Consider the following 15,705-nt stretch of genomic DNA (forward strand, 5'->3'; position numbering starts at 1 on the left):
TACTGAATTTGAGAAGTAACGTCAGAGCAAGGGAGTGTGTGATCAGTGACTCTCAGACATCTGTAGTTTTGATGCTGAAGCTGCAAATGGCTGGCCTGTGGTTACAGCTCCTAAAAACAGCTTCCATAAGAGGCTTCTTTAAAGGGGAAGTAGACATGAAGATTTAGTTGAAATGTTCTCGGTTTATATCTAAACGTTCATGTTTTTGAAATAAACATCTATATGCAAATTAGGATCATTTTTATTTAAATATTTATACTTTTATTTCAATAAAGAGTTGATTTTATAGGGAAACTTCCTAGAAGAAACTAATTACAGGACTCCCCCCTCGTCCTTTTTTCTGGTGGCATCACAAACCATGCACGGTACCTGGGAAGGGCTGGTGGGACTCCTGGAGTGTGTACCTGGCGTTTCAGTTCTGATCATTTCATAGCAAAGGCCATGTGCCCCGTGTGTACCCCTCCCCCACCTCCATATAGGAAGTGAAAAGGAATTTTTGTTGGCTTCTTTTCTCCTGTTCTGAGAAATCTCCCAAAAGCCTCATTACGTTTGCTGTTATTTCTCATGCTCCCCTCCACTCTGGAAGCTCCCAGGCAGCTTCAAGGCCTGTGCCTTTAGAGCACTTGTCTCAGTCGTCTCCATCAGAGATGGGTTTACTATGGTGCCTGCTGCTTTGTATGAGACCACCTTCCATTCCATGAGAGTTGAAGACATGGTGGAAATAAGCCTGGGCTTTCCAAACTGATAACGAGCCTGAGAGTTAGAAACCGGGCCCTCGGCCAGTGACTCAGAGCCAATAACGAATTGTAAAGCTATCGGAAAGCTGGATCCTGGCCTTGGGAAAGGGACGTTGCGGGTGGGAGGTGATTTGATACACAGACACCCTTTCCCAGGAAGTTGCTCCCGGTCATTCGGGGACTGGGGGTGGAGGATGCCAGTCCTGCTTTCCTACTGGAGCTGCAGCCTGCCCTTCCTCTGCCCGCCCCCGAATGGGTCCTTGCTTATGGCCTTCAGCACCGGCCGTTTTCTAGGACGCAAGCGCCCTTGGGCCTTTGCTGTGGATGGAAACATGTCACAGAGGAAAGCATCTGTGTTTAATCTCACGCACGTCACTTGTTAGCTCTGTGACCTTGGGCTGGTCTTTTGGTTTCTTAAGCCTCACTCCCTTGTCTGTTAAATGGTGATACTTTGTAGAAATGCAGGAATTAAATAAGATTACAAATGTGAAGCACTCATTTCAGTTGATGTGAGGTCACTTGTAGGGAAATTCAGGGCTTCCCACTGCCTTCATTTTTTTTTTTAACACTTCCCTTTACCAACTTTTTTTGCCTTTCACTCCTGCATGAGAAGTAAATGGGGCCAGAGGGGTAAAAGGATGCGCACGGCTCAGTCCAGCATCCTTCTCAATGCCTTGGTGATAGAGCTTACTGATTTCACCTACCTGTGTTCTTCTCTTTCACCAGGGCCTTACGTGTGAGCTCGTAAACTTTCAGTGATTTTCTGCTGTGTTTCTTCCTTGGAGAGGGCTCAGGGAGTAGCCCCATGTAGCCAGGTCTTCCCTGTGCAGCCCCATCTTCTGTAATGTCCACAGCCCTGCCCTAGGAGTGTCTGAGCCTCTGAGGGAAAAGAGGGTTCTGTTCTCCAGAAGATCATATTTCTTCCCAGGTTATTTTGTGCCATAACCTTGGGCTCCAAGAAAAGAATGGGCACCTCCATTCTTTTAGAAGAACTGTGTATTAGCGGTGGTGATGATTGCACAGGGGGTAAGGGGCAAGGTAGTCTGTGGTGAGGATTAGAAGGTCAATTTTTCACCCGCCTCCAAGGGGGGGAAGCGTAGAAGTGAATGGACAGATTGTCTTTAGGTCATCTTCCTCCTATTCTAGCACACCAAGGCATTCTGCATTTGATCTTAGACCCTTATTCTTTAATAGCAAAGGCAAGACATATATGGGAAAGAAGGCTTATGGGGTTAGAGGGCTTGTGGGGTTAGAAGACAGAGGGCTTCCCTGGTGGCTTGATGGTAAAGAATCTGCCTGCTGATGCTGGAGACACGAGTTCGATCCCTGGTCCGGGAAGATCCCACACGAAGCCCATGTGCCACAAGTATTGAGCCTGTGGTCTCGAGCCCTGGAACCACAACTGCTGAGCCCACGTGCTGCAAGTACGGACGCCTGTGCATCCTAGAGCCCATAGCCCGCAGAGCCCTTGCAACAAAAGAACTCACCTCAATGAGAAACCTGTGCTAGGTAACAAAGAGTAGCCCCTGCTTGCCACAGCTAAAGAGAACCTTGCACAGCAATGAAGACCCAGCATAGCCAAATAAAATTTTAAAATGTTAGCAATTATTGGGAAAAAAAAAAATTAAGCTGGAGCCCACAGGAATCTGTGCTGGGCCAGAAATGGTGCTCTGGTACCAGGAACAAGCTGTGGGGCTGGGATGCACACTTACATTTCTTAATCAGTTTCTACTCCCTCCGGTTTGGGGGCTATAAAGGAAATGGGAGGTTCTGAAGCAATAGGAAGTATGGTGGAAACCGATAAATCCTCTGAGTGGAGATGCTACGAAGGCTATGCATAGAGTCTGTGGATTGAGGCCGTCCAAGGAAGCAATCGGAGAAGGCAATGGCAACCTACTCTAGTACTCTTGCCTGGAAAATCCCATGGACAGAGGAGCCTGGTAGGCTGCAGTCCATGGGGTCGCTAAGAGTCGGGCACGACTGAGCGACTTCACTTTCACTTTTCACTTTCATGCACTGGAGAGGGAAATGGCAACCCACTCCAGTATACTTGCCTGGAGAATCCCAGGGACAGAGGCGCCTACTGGGCTGCCGTCTATGGGGTCACACAGAGTCGGACATGACTGAAGCGGCTTAGCAGCAAGGAAGCAATGGTGGAGAGAAGCAGCCTTTCGTGATGAAGGTTCCCATGATGGGTAAGGACTCCAGGGAAGGTTGGAGGAGAAGGGGCTGAAACTTAGGAGGAAACTTCAACCTTCAGGACAACATGGCTTCCGCAAAGCTCACAGAGTGAGCATTCTAATTTGGCCCTGTTTATCCATGCCAGCCTGTTGGCCATCACCACGCCAAGCTTTCCACCCAAACAAAGCCATTCTTGGAACATCATTTGAGTCTTAGTGTTAGGGTGCTTGGTGGCACAGGCTCTTTGAAGAGGGCCTCCTCCCCTAAACCCCCAATGGAGGGAGCTGACCTTGCAGAATACTTCCAGAAGAAAGGCCTAGAAGGACCCCACCAATGCCCCTTTGCCCCTGAGCTGTATCTGGCATGAGTCAGGTGGTTGGTGAGGCCCTGCCCTTCCTGCGCCCTCTGGGTTGGGCACTTCCTAGAGGAGTCTGCCTCTAGGTCTTGTTGCCATCGCAACCAGAGCTCTCCACTGCCTGGGAAAGCCGAATGAAAGCCAGGCCAGGAACCCTGGGTTCCCAAAGCATCCTCTGAGTTCTTGGGGTCTCCCCTTGTCTCAGCAGGAACAAAAGAACAGAATGGATCTATTGGAGGCAGGGCCCCTAATGTTTATTCTCAGGTGGCAGGTAGGCATGAGGAGCTGATTGGCATCCTCTGGTGCCCCTGCAGTTGTACTGAAGACAGGACCACGGTTCTGTGAATGCCTCTAGGCTCAGCTGAGAAGGCGAGTTTCATCACTTGAAAGGCCTGCTTGCTGATCCCCTCAAACCCCATGCATCCCCAAACACAGTCTCTCCAACCGCTGTTTAAAGAACCCTGACCAGAGCAGCTCTCACACTCCTTATATTGACTCTGAATGTGCAGGGGTGGGGGAGGAGGAGTACACGAAGCAGGGGTAGGGAAGGCTCTGGGTCACACAGCCTGGCGAGGGGTCCCCGCGTGTCACACTCCCCCTCCTTCCCTCTTTCTCCCCCCAACCACCACCATCCGCCCCCCCTCCCCGACACAGTCTCTGATTAGACCAGTCCCACTGCAGAGCTGAGAGGCCTCCAGTCCAAGGACAGAACTGCAAGAGTATGGACACAAAACACCGAACAAATTGGGGTGGCGGCCAAGGGCCAGGGCCGGTTCTGGCTTCCCAGCCTCGGAGGGTCTGGACTATGAGCGGCAGGGGGCGCTGGGGTAGCTCAGCACCGGGGAGCGCTTGACCCCCTGCTCCCCAGGGCTGCGGTACTGAAGCACAAGAACGGGGAGAGGGCTGGCGGGCAGCAACGGGTACAATTCACAAAAGCAGAGTTTTAGCTGCCTCTGGAGCCTGTGGGAGGTGCAGGTGGAGGACGGCCTCCGGAAAAAGGCCTTCCGGGACTGAGAGGCCGGTAAAGAGCACACCTCCTCTCGGCTGCTTCCTCCTCTCGGCTGCTTCCTCTTCCCGCGTCTCCACTTCTAAGTTGTGTGCGCTGCCGCCAGGCCCACGTTTGTGCTCCATCGGTCGGGGCTGCGGGGAGGGTGGTGGCCCTCGGGGCTGTCCTGGAGGCGGCTGCTTCCGGGGTCCTTTGCCAAGTCTCTGCAGAGCCAGACCGAGCTCCGACCCGTCCCCCACCCTCGGTCCCGGATGCTCAGACGTGCGTCTGCATCCGCCGCTGCAGGGGCCGGCTGGGGTCGGAGTTCTGCGAAGAGGACTGGGAGTGGTGGGAGGAGGAGGCCGAGGCCTTGCTCGCCTTGTCGAACTGCACGTAGCCGTCCTGCTTGCCGCTGCTGCTGACGCTGCTGTCACACTGCGTGTCCAGGAACGAACTGCTGTCGCTGAGCGAGCCCCGCTGGAACTCCCGCTCGCAGAGCTCGATGGACGAGCTGCCCATGCCCAGCACGAACCTCTGCCCGTAGTCGTAGAGGCGGCCCTGGCCGCTCAGCGTGCTGTAGATGTTGGTGAAGGACATGCCAGTGGGCACGCGCTGCTTGCCTGTGGGGCGCAGGTCCGGCTGGCAACTGGACAGCGAGATGGTGGGGGTCGAGTGGTGCTCCTTGAAGGTGTTGACGCTGTAGTAGCCATTGGTGGGGTCCTGCAGGGGCCGGAGGGAGAGCCTTGTCACATCACCTGATGGACAGTGGGGAAGGGCCAGGGACAGATAGGAGGAAGGTAGGGGAGGTAGGCAGGGGGCCAGAGTGGGGGTGTGGATTATTAGCCTGGGCAGGATGCTGGCAGGTATTCAAGTAGGGTCTTGCCCCGTGTGTGCTTAATCGCTCAGTCATGTCCAACTCTTTGCCACCCTATGGACTGTAGCCCATCAGGCTCCTCTGTCCTTGGAATTCTCCAGGCAAGAATACCGAGGTGGCTTGCCATTTCCTTCTCCAGGTGATTGTCCCGACCCAGGGATCGAACTCCTGTCTCTTACGTCTCCTGCATTGGCAGGCGGGTTCTTTCTGCTAGCGCCACCTGGGAAAGCTAGTCTTGCCCAGCATGTTTTGTTATTTCAGGGCAGCTAGCTCAAGGTCCAGAGAAGGCAATGGCACCCCACTCCAGTACTCTTGCCTGGAAAATCCCATGGATGAAGGAGCCTGGTAGGCTGCAGTCCATGGGGTCTCGAAGAGTCAGACATGACTGGGCGACTTCGCTTTCACTTTTCACTTTCATGCATTGGAGAAGGAAATGGCAACCCACTCCGGTGTTCTTGCCTGGAGAATCCCAGGGATGGGGGAGCCTGGTCCGCTGCCGTCTATGGGGTCGCACAGAATTGGACACGACTGAAGCGACTTAGCAGCAGCAGCAGCAGCAGCAGCTCAAGGTCATGTGAGAATCTTTCATTATTTTTTGTTTTTAGTCCAGAACATGGAAATTCATTATAAATGTGATTGGCAAGGAAGTTAACTCTCTCATCTCCTTGTTGGGGGGGGGTGGTGATCCCAACTTTATGGAGAGGAGAGATCCCAAAGGTGAGTTCTGGCCTTTCTCTTCTTATTTGCTGCTGTGGTTTGCTCGGATCTGGGGCTGGGGTCATCAGCGCTGAAGCCTAGAATCCAGGCCATGCAGTGACTGTAAGCAGGGATCTTCTTACCTTCAGGTTCTGAAACTCCTTCTCTTCTTCTTTGAGCACCTCCAGCTGCTTCAGCACTGAGTCTTGCTGGAATTCGCCACGGTCCATCTACAACCCCAAAACAGCTGCTCAGAGGGTAGGAGGTGGGCTGACTGTCCACTCATCCCAGGGGAAAGCTGGAGAAATGAACTCAAAAGATGCTTGCCATCTTTGCCTCCCCCTCCCCCCAGAGGCAGGTGACAAGAGTCCGGAGGAGATTCCAGATCTCACTGTTGTTCTTGGACCCTTGGATCCCTATCCCCATCCCCTCGTGAGAGCTGGAGACAAAGAGGTGGGTGCGGGCAAGGCCCGTTTCTAAGAGGCACTCCCTTCCTTTCTTCCCTTTCTCTGTTGGCTACCGTTATCACCTCCAGGGATTTGAACACAATAAACTGTGGAAAATTCTGAAAGAGATGGGAATACTAGACCACCTAACCTGCCTCTTGAGAAATCTGTATGCAGGTCAGGAAGCAACAGTTAGAACTGGACATGGAACAACAGACTGGTTCCAAATAGGAAAAGGACTACGTCAAGGCTGTATATTGTCACCCTGCTTATTTAACTTATATGCAGAGTACATCATGAGAAACGCTGGACTGGAAGAAACACAAGCTGGAATCAAGATTGCCGGGAGAAATATCAATAACCTCAGATATGCAGATGACACCACCCTTATGGCAGAAAATGAAGAGGAACTAAAAAGCCTCTTGATGAAAGTGAAAGTGGAGAGTGAAAAAGTTGGCTTAAAGCTCAACATTCAGAAAATGAAGATCATGGCACCCGGTCCCATCACTTCATGGGAAATAGATGGGGAAACAATGGAAACAGTGTCAGACTTTATTTTTTTGGGCTCTAAAATCACTGCAGATGGTGACTGTAGCCATGAAATTAAAAAGACACTTACTCCTTGGAAGGAAAGTTATAACCAACCTAGATAGCATATTGAAAAGCAGAGACATTACTTTGCCAACAAATGTCTGTCTAGTCAAGGCTATGGTTTTTCCAGTGGTCATGTATGGATGTGAGAGTTGGACTGTGAAGAAAGCTGAGCGTTGAAGAATTGATGGTTTTGAACTGTGGTGTTGGAGAAGACTCTTGAGAGTCCCTTGGACTGCAAGGAGATCCAACCAGTCCATTCTGAAGGAGATCAGCCCTGGGATTTCTTTGGAAGGAATGATGCTGAAGCTGAAACTCCAGTACTTTGGCCACCTCATGCGAAGAGTTGACTCATTAGAAAAGACTCTGATGCTGGGAGGGATTGGGGGCAGGAGAAGAAGGGGATGACAGAGGATGAGATGGCTGGATGGTATCATTGACTCGATGGACATGAGTCTGAGTGAACTCTGGGAGTTGGTGATGGACAGGGAGGCCTGGCGTGCTGTGATTCATGGGGTCGCAAAGAGTCGGACACGACTGTGCGACTGAACTGAACTGAACTGACTGACTTCAGGCCAGGCATTGTGCTGAAGGCCAGGCAAACAAAGATCAAGAGACTTTATGAAACAGCTTTGCTCAGCAGGAGGTGGACCTGTAGATAAATAACTGCAGAACCTCTGGGCAGCGGGCAGGACCTTGAGAAGGAATCAATGGAAGCTACTTGCGAGGAGGTGGCAACTAGGGCCTCACCTGTTATTCATTGCAAGGACTTAGATTATTATTAAAAGTTATCTTCCTGAATGGAAGCCAGAGAGTCAGGGGGCAGGGATCTATTTTTGTCTCTCTTTGGGTCTCTAGCATGCCTGGTACAGTGCCTATGGTCATTGACCAAAATCCTTTTGGAATGGAATCATATTTAATTGTGTTGTATTAATTCTTTGACTTGCTGGTGCCCAGCGTGGTGCCTGCCATACAGCAGGGCTGTCAGAAATGTTATATTTATGTCAGATGAATGAATGAAGGGACATGCCTCAAAATTACTAAAAATTAAAAAATAATGCACTTAAGGTGAAAAATAAAGCATACTTGGCACACAGTGGGTGTATTAATTAGTCTGAATAGCCACAGTGGTGCCTGTCCCATGGTACAGAATATCCTTCCCGTGTATCACTTCCGCACCTAACACAGTCTGGTCCAGGTTCCCACCCATTCTCGGAACTAGGATGTGCCTTCTTCTTTGTGACTCATTTTCCTGATCTACCTTTGGAGCACCAGAGAATTAATCAAAGCAGTTCGGTCCTGTTAGCTCCCCATTAATGCTTCTTTTTTCATTTTCCAGTAAATGCTGTGGCTATCTGGATCGAGTTCTTCTTTCCCACCAGATTCAACTGCTAAGCCTGCCTTTCTTCCATACTGGGGCTGTATCGGGGCGGGGGAAAGAAGGTCTCCCCACGGGGAGCCCTCAGTGGGTTTCTCTGCTGGGGTTATCCCCTACTTTTAACTGACTGCTGAGTGACCCCCACTCTTTAGGGTCTGGACGGGAGAGTGGTGTCAAGACAGTCAGGGGAGTTCAGAACATCCCACTGGGAGGGAATACAAGGTCCCTGGGGGATGAAGGACAGGCATGGGGACCTCCACACCAGACTTGATAAAGCTCATCAACAGAGATGTCCACTCCTGCCCAGGTCTGGGCTGTGGTCCCCTCCCTTTTAAGAGTGACTGTTCCATGTGTCAGATCTTGTGTTCGCCTGGGTGAAGTAGACATTAGCAGACCTTTGAGAAACTCTGGGATATTTGGTGATGCTCACAGGTAATTAGAGAAATGTACTATGGAAGAGAAACATGTGGGACTTCCCTGGTGGTCCAGTGGTTAAGAATCTACCCTTCAATGCAGGGGATGTGGGTTCGATCCCTGGCTGGGGAACTAAGGTCCCACACACCACAGGATCAGATATGCATTTTAGAAAGATTCTGGTGAGTCAAATGGTAAAAGGCGAGAATGTGGGACTGCTTGGGACAATGCTGTCTGTCATGGACCAGGGAGGCCTGCGCTAAGGAGGAACAATGAAGAAGTGGCAGAGGCACCTCTTTGAAAAGATGGTGAAGTGGGGATTGACAGGACTGGAAAATCAACTGGATAGAAAAAGAGCAGCAGAGAAGACGTCAATTTAATTCACTGAATGGCGGCGAGCATCTTCCAGGGACTGTGGAAGGCGCCAGGGACACAGGGCTGACTTAAGGCGGCTTGCTCACCCTCTCTAGTGGAGGCAGATAAGGAAACAGGTGACTTCACATTGATGTAAATAGCTCCCCTTCCTTGGTGCCCTCACTGTGTTCCCCTGGCTCCACACTCTTCAGGGGTTTACCCACTGAGCCCTCACCCTACCATTTCATCCCATTTCCTAGATAAGAAGATTGGAGCACAGAGAGGCCCAGGCTGTTAACCCACTGGCTTGCTGCGGCTCCTCTGACATATTATAACCATGACACACTATGCAACCGAGCGTTCTAGCAGAGTTTTCCAGGGTCTGTCTGCACAGAGGGATGAGTCACGGTCTATCAGTGGGAATCAGGAGGAGGAGAGGGAGTGGCCTTGGGGTTGCCAGAGAAGTTATGAGTGTACAACAGGCCGGCTCCTGAAGAGGAACCTATGCTTATTGCAGACTTTCCTTGGGGGCGGGGGAGAAGGCACGTACTGAATGTTGATAATACCTGTGTGTGTATGTGTATAGGATTATATGTTATGTCACATCATATTATGACAATTTATGTACATCACTTTGCCGACAGAGGTCCTAATAGTCAAGCAGTCAAGCTATGGTTTTTCCAGAAGTCATGTACAGATGTGAGAACTGGACCATAAAGAAGGCTGAGCCCCCAAAGAATTGGTGCTTTCGAATTGTGGTGCTGGAGAGGACTCTTGAGAATCCCTTGGACTACAAGGCTATCAAACCAGTCAATCCTAGAGGAAATCAACCTTGAATATTCACTGGAAGGACTGACGCTGAAGCTGAAGCTCCAATACTTTGGCCACCTGATGCAAAGAGCCGACTCATTTGAAAAGACCCTGATGCTGGGAAAGACTGAAGGCAGGAGGAGAAGGGGCAGTAGAGGATGAGATGGTTAGATGGCATCACTGATTCAATGAACATGAATCTGAGCAAACGCTGGGAGACACAGGAGCCTGGTGTGCTGCAGTCCATGGGGTCACAAAGGGTTGGACACGACTTAGGGACTGAACAACGACAACAGTGCAGGTGTTCTCTGCTTACTGGACAGCTGGGTTCTGAAAGCTGGAAATGCATGTTAGCTGTCTTTGGGTCTCTGAGAGCTCCAAACACGATAGAGTAGACACACTATACACCTTTGTTGACTGAGAATACAAGCATACTTAGTTTTATTGCACTTCGCAAATTTTTTTTTTTTTTTAATAAATCCAAGGTTTGTGTCAACCCTGTGTTGGCCAAGTCTATTGGCATTATTTTCCCAAACGTGTTTGCTGCTTACTTCATGTCTCTGTGTCATGTTTTGATAATTCTCATGACAATTCAAACCTTTTTTTTTTTTTTTTGGCTGGGCTGTGCAGCATGTGGGATCTCAGTTCATCAACCAGGGATTGAACCCACTCCCCTTTCAATGGGAACCAGGAGTCTTAACCACTGGACCACCAGGGAAGTCCCCAGACCTTGTCATTAGTATAATCTTTGTTATGGGGATCTGTGATCAGTCGATCTTTGATGATGTTCTTACTCACTGACGGCTCAGATGATGGTTAGCATTTTTTAGCAATAAAGTACTTTTAAATTAAGGTATGTACACTTTAAAAGACACAATGCTACTGTGCAGTTAACTAACTGTATAGTGTAAATGTAACTTTGGTATGTACTGGGAAACCAAAAAAAAAAAAAAAAAAATGCATGCGACTCGCTTTATCGTGGCGGTCTGGAACCCAACCCATGGTGCCTCCTAGGTCTGCCTGAGGATGCCTGGCCTAATAACTGAGGTGGGGGGCCTGGGGGAGGCGGAGAAGCACATCTTGGCTGATGCTTTGTTCTCAGGAGCGTCTAGAGCATCAGGAAGCCTCTGGTTCTCGGGCCTTCAGGGCACAGAGGTCTGGGTGGGGCAGGGATACGATGACATTCTCACCATCAGCTGCTTGATGGTGGGGTGTTCCTCAGCCTCCCGGCCCGAGGCGGGCTCCTTGTGGACAATCTCCACCCGGATGTCATTCTTGGCGGACACAACACCTTTGAGATCTGGACATAAAATAAGAAAGCGTAGACGACAGACAGTTGTTACCTCAGACTTCAGGGCCTGAGTTGTCAAGCTCCCTGCTCCCCTTGGGTTTACTCTCTAGCCCCTGAACTCAGCAGTTTCATGAATCCCCCCTCCGCCCCTCCCACCCCCGCCCCAGTAATAGAACACCTGTCCAGATGTGCTGTGGGCTGCTGTAGGGGCCTCAGAGTGCTTTCTCTAAGGGCTCCTGGTTGCACATTTCTCAGCCTTTCACTGCTGCTCCCATGGCCACTGGTCATCCTACTAAATTCTCACCTCCTTCTAGAAGTCTTCTCTGACCTGCCCTACCCGGCTCTGGTCTCTCTGTTCAGAGAATCACACCTCCGATTGTTGGAAAGGACCTGGAGATCCCCTGGTCCAGCTCCCGTCCGAAGTGGAAACACCCCTGTGCTAGTGTGGTCCAGCTTTTGTCATGAAAAGCTTACTGGCTTCTAGAGGAGGAAGCCCATTGATACCTGGAGAGCTCTGCTGGGAAATTGCTGCTAAAATACACTTTCCTATGAAGTCCACTGAGTGGGCAGGAAGGGAGGGCTTGACACTGCATCCTTGGGAGCCCTCAAGAGAGCAAGGCTGCTCGGCTTGGAGGGGAGGACACAGGCAGCCTTCTTCCAACATGTGAAGGCTGCCAAGTGGAGGAGGGCGCAGGCTTCCTCCACTGATTCACTTGGTGCCTTATGCTCACAGAAGGTTAGTGCCAGGTGGGACCCTGAAGGTCACTCCAGCTGACCCCTTGCTGTCACACAGGAGGGAACGGAGGCCTGGAGTAGCTGTGGCTTGCCCGGAGGTCATGGGGCAGAAGAGGTGGGGCTGCAAGACTGTGTCTCTATTGTTCCCACGGCGGCTCCGCCGTCCCATCTACCCTTCCACGTGTCTGTCTAGCACACAGAATTTCAGAGCTATGCTCAGGATGGAGACTACAGGCACACACAATTCAAGAGGGCATCAACATGCGCGTTTTATGCCTAATGACTAAAGGCCTTTTAAGAATCCACACGAAGCAATTCCCTGAATGCTTTTGTTGTTTATTTTCGTGTGTGGGTGACCTGCTTTTCTGGTTGGACTAGCAGATCTTGGAGGGCAAGGATTCCCCCCCTCCCTGCCCCCGCCGAGGGATTTCAGTACAGTTCTCAAAGCACAGGGAGTGTGGTGTGTTCGATCCAAGGTGTCAGCTGATGGCCCTGCGGGAGGACGTCCTCTTCTGTCCAGCCCAGCATCAGTCGAGTGCCCACTGTACGCGGGAAGATACACGTGAGACGCGGCCCTGGCCCTGAAGCTCACAGACTGGCGGGGCCCCTGTTGCTCCTGCTTACTTGCTCTCTGGGGCAGCCCAAGCCTTGCCTTTTTCTCTGTCCCCCTCCCCGAGCTCCCGGGTCTCCCTCCCATACTTCTCTGGGAGCGGGCGCAGCAGAAGGCCACGATGGTTGCCAGAAGGACGAGGAAGGCCACGCCAGCTCCGACGGCCACCCCGATGATGACGGCCATCGGTACAGCCTCTGTGGGAGAGAAGCAGGCAGGCTGACGGGGAAGCCAGGACAGTCAGCTCTCCCCTGGGGGACCCCACCCAGCTCCTTGGGCTCAGCCCCTGCCCAGCTCTGGGCACAGGCACGCTTGGGAAAGGCCGCGGGGGCCTGGGCAGGCTCCAGCAGAGGCCACGGGGGTCAGCTCGGGCGGGGACAGGGGTCACGTGGAGGGGGCAGGGGGACTGAGAAAGATGGGGAGTGGTGATGAGGGGGAGACGAAGCAAGCAGACATGGGAGGGGAGGGGAGCGTGGAGATGAGAGGCGAGCCTGGGTGCAGCTGAGCGCTCCACGGGGGTAAACCGCGAGAGTCTAAATCCCTGGCTTTTCTTTGGCAGATGACTACGGTCACTGCTGCTGCTTTTGTTCATTCTATTTTTCCTTCTCTTCTGTTTCCCGGGGTTGGGGGTAGACACGGACAACCAGCTTTCAGAGACTTTTCAGGTCTGAGGTAATTTGAGGGCTGGGCATTGCAGGTGGAAGGTGCCATAGGCAAGTCTTAGAGGCCGGAGGGCAGGATCACAGCTCCCTGCCCACCTCTTTTTGGGGGGAAAAAAAAAAATCTTTTTTTTTTTTCCAATTTTTTTGGTCACGCTGTGCAGCATACAGGGATCTTAGTCCCCCAACCAGGGACTGAACCTATGCCCTCTGCAGAGTCCTAACCACTGGACTACCAGGGATTTCCCTCCCCCTACCTCTTTAAGGAGAGAGACCCAGTCCTGCTCCCGCCTCTCCTGGGCCAGTCTCCCAAGCAGGAATCCTGACACCCCACCCTGCCAGAGAGGTGCCGGGAATGCCAGCCAGGCAGGGCTCCACTTCCTGCCGAGTTCCTGGAGTCTGTCTCATGCCCTCCTCCAGTAGAGATGGGTGGGGAGCGGGGAGGGTGATGTTAGGGTGGCAGGGTCTCTCTTCCAGACGGTCCAGACCTTTCTGTGGTGACAGAGGGGGCCTGAGCATAAGATGTGGGGCCCTGAAGTATCCATGGGGGGATAAACTAAGGAATGCAAGGAGAGGGACAGCTTAGGGATCACAGAGTCCAAGCCTCCCATTTACAGATGGACACTCGGAGGCCCAGAGAAGTCAGGTGACTTGGTTAAGGACACGCAGATGCAGTAGAACCAGTGCAAACCCAGGTCTCCTCTTAACCGCCCTCCTCGTCCTGCCCAGCTCTGCATACTGCGTCACATGGCATCTTCCACTCTCACAGTCTTTGTACAGCCCAGACCAACCAACTTTACCTCTCCTTTCTCATCTGTAAACTGGCATGGTAACAGCACCTGCCTTGAGGATGGGGGAGAGCTGGGGTTTTTGTTGTCATTGTTTAGTTGCTAAGTCACATCCGACTCTGCCACCCTATGGACTGTAGTCTGCCAGGCTCTTCTGTCCATGGGATTCTCCAGGCAAGAAGACTAGAGTGGGTTGCTATTTCCTCCTCCAGGGGGTCTTCCTGACCCAGGGATAGAACCCACATCTCCTGAATTGCAGGGGGCTTCTTTACCACTGAGCCACCAGGGGAAGCCCTTGGGATTCATACAGATGAATGCAGGCAGGTAAAGGCTGGCACAAGCTGGTACCCAAAACTATCCAAGCCTTTGCCCCCGTGTCTGTGTGGGAAGGAGGACCACAGCAGATGCAACGAGAGCAAATTCCCTTTTAGAGGACTTTTGAGGTCCTCTCCCACTGCTCTCAGGGGTAGATGATGTTCTCAGGGTAGATGACTGGGACTCCAGGTTGTCTGTCTTCAACTGGGGTTGGCCTCTCGTCTCTCACTGTTGTTTTCTTTAAAGAGAAGAAAAGAGGAGGAACCTGGCAGACCGCAGCCCCTAGAGAGGCTGGCGGGAGAGGGAGGGTCCCTCTCCCGAAGGAGCGGGTTGCCGCAGTGGTGGGCAGTGTCGGCTGTCACTGTGGGATTTCCCTTCTAGCCCAGGACTTGCACGCAGGTCCATTCATCACCTGCCTAGTGGTGGCCGAGACCCCTGTAGGGGCGCCAGGGGAGGCAACAAACGGGAGGTGTTGGCCTGGTCTCAAGAGTCAGGAGCGAGACAACGGACTTGACCTCAGCCAGCCCCATGAGTTGGTTCTGCCAGTGAGATGGTTCCATCTCAGGTTTCAATTCCTCGCAGGAAGGAAAACTGCTTTGGAAGTTCGTTGGTGCAATGCTTTTGAATTTGATGAATTTGGGTTGGACTTAAGTTTCTCCTAGACTCCTAGGAAGTCTAGGAGTCCTTGGAAAACTCTGGTATTGTTTCAGCTGAGCCCAGAGCAAAGGAGGAAGGTGCAAGGTTCCTTAACCTGCCTGGGCCTCAATGACCGTGAAATCCAAGAATCAGGAAAGTGGTATCTAGGGGGGTCTCTGCCTCTGGTGTCCTTGAGGCCACATTTCCTTAGGTCATTAACAGCTGGGTGGGGCATGGGTGTGTGACCATCTTATTTGGAGAACTGTCTTAATCGGGGGGACGAGGCAGAGGGAGAGGGTCCCGTGCGGCGGGGCACTCAAGGGCAGCATTCCCTCCATAAAGGCCTGTGCGAAGTTCCTTGCTGGGTCACCTGTACAGGGTGTCCCTCTCTAGACATCCTCTCTGGGATGTCCCTGGAGAGGGACTGAGTCTTCTCTCCACCCTAGGAGTCTCAGCCACCAAGGAAGGTGTCAGGGAGCTCAGAGGAGTGTGCAGACCCAGGAGAGGTGGAGACAGGGGGAACACCCCCTTGAGTGGTCTGTGTAGGGACTGATGCTCTTAAAGTGGCTGTCTGCCCAGAGGGGAGGGTGTGCGTGGGCCCCACCAGGAGCTTGTGGGAGGAACTGACCAGTCCTAACTCCTTCTGGGCCAGTGTGGTGGGAGAACCAGGGCCGAGCATCCCACATCTTCATCAGGGCCTTTGTCAACACTGTGGGGTCTGGCTTGCAAAGTCCTGATTCTCTTTTCTGGGTTTCTCCCTGGGAGTGGGGGCTTCTCCTCTTGAGGAGGTCCCAAGACAGAGCAACTTAACCCAGGAAGCCTGGTGACCCCTTGGCTGCCGAGTCCCTGG

At 52.2% G+C, this 15,705-nt stretch overlaps 1 protein-coding gene across 3 annotated transcripts in view; it reads right to left on the reverse strand.

Annotated features, from left to right (window-relative positions):
• Positions 1-4,440: 4,440 nt before the first annotated feature.
• The window catches only part of KIRREL3 (kirre like nephrin family adhesion molecule 3), a 607,178-nt gene continuing 595,913 nt past the window's right edge, over positions 4,441-15,705 (reverse strand). For 2 of the 3 annotated variants that reach the window (XM_044943559.2, XM_006057706.4), the window contains 4 exons: positions 12,547-12,654; positions 11,012-11,121; positions 5,972-6,058; positions 4,441-4,978 (listed from right to left, as the gene is read on the reverse strand). In XM_044943559.2, the coding sequence (XP_044799494.1) occupies positions 4,535-4,978; positions 5,972-6,058; positions 11,012-11,121; positions 12,547-12,654 (749 nt within the window). In that variant the 3' untranslated portion in view covers positions 4,441-4,534. Of the gene's footprint in view, positions 4,979-5,971; positions 6,059-11,011; positions 11,122-12,093; positions 12,390-12,546; positions 12,655-15,705 lie in introns of those variants that run through there. The other variant, XM_025286398.3, reaches the window with a different exon arrangement.

This window comes from Bubalus bubalis, chromosome 5 (assembly GCF_019923935.1).
Source record: "Bubalus bubalis isolate 160015118507 breed Murrah chromosome 5, NDDB_SH_1, whole genome shotgun sequence".
Taxonomy (NCBI): domain Eukaryota; kingdom Metazoa; phylum Chordata; class Mammalia; order Artiodactyla; family Bovidae; genus Bubalus; species Bubalus bubalis.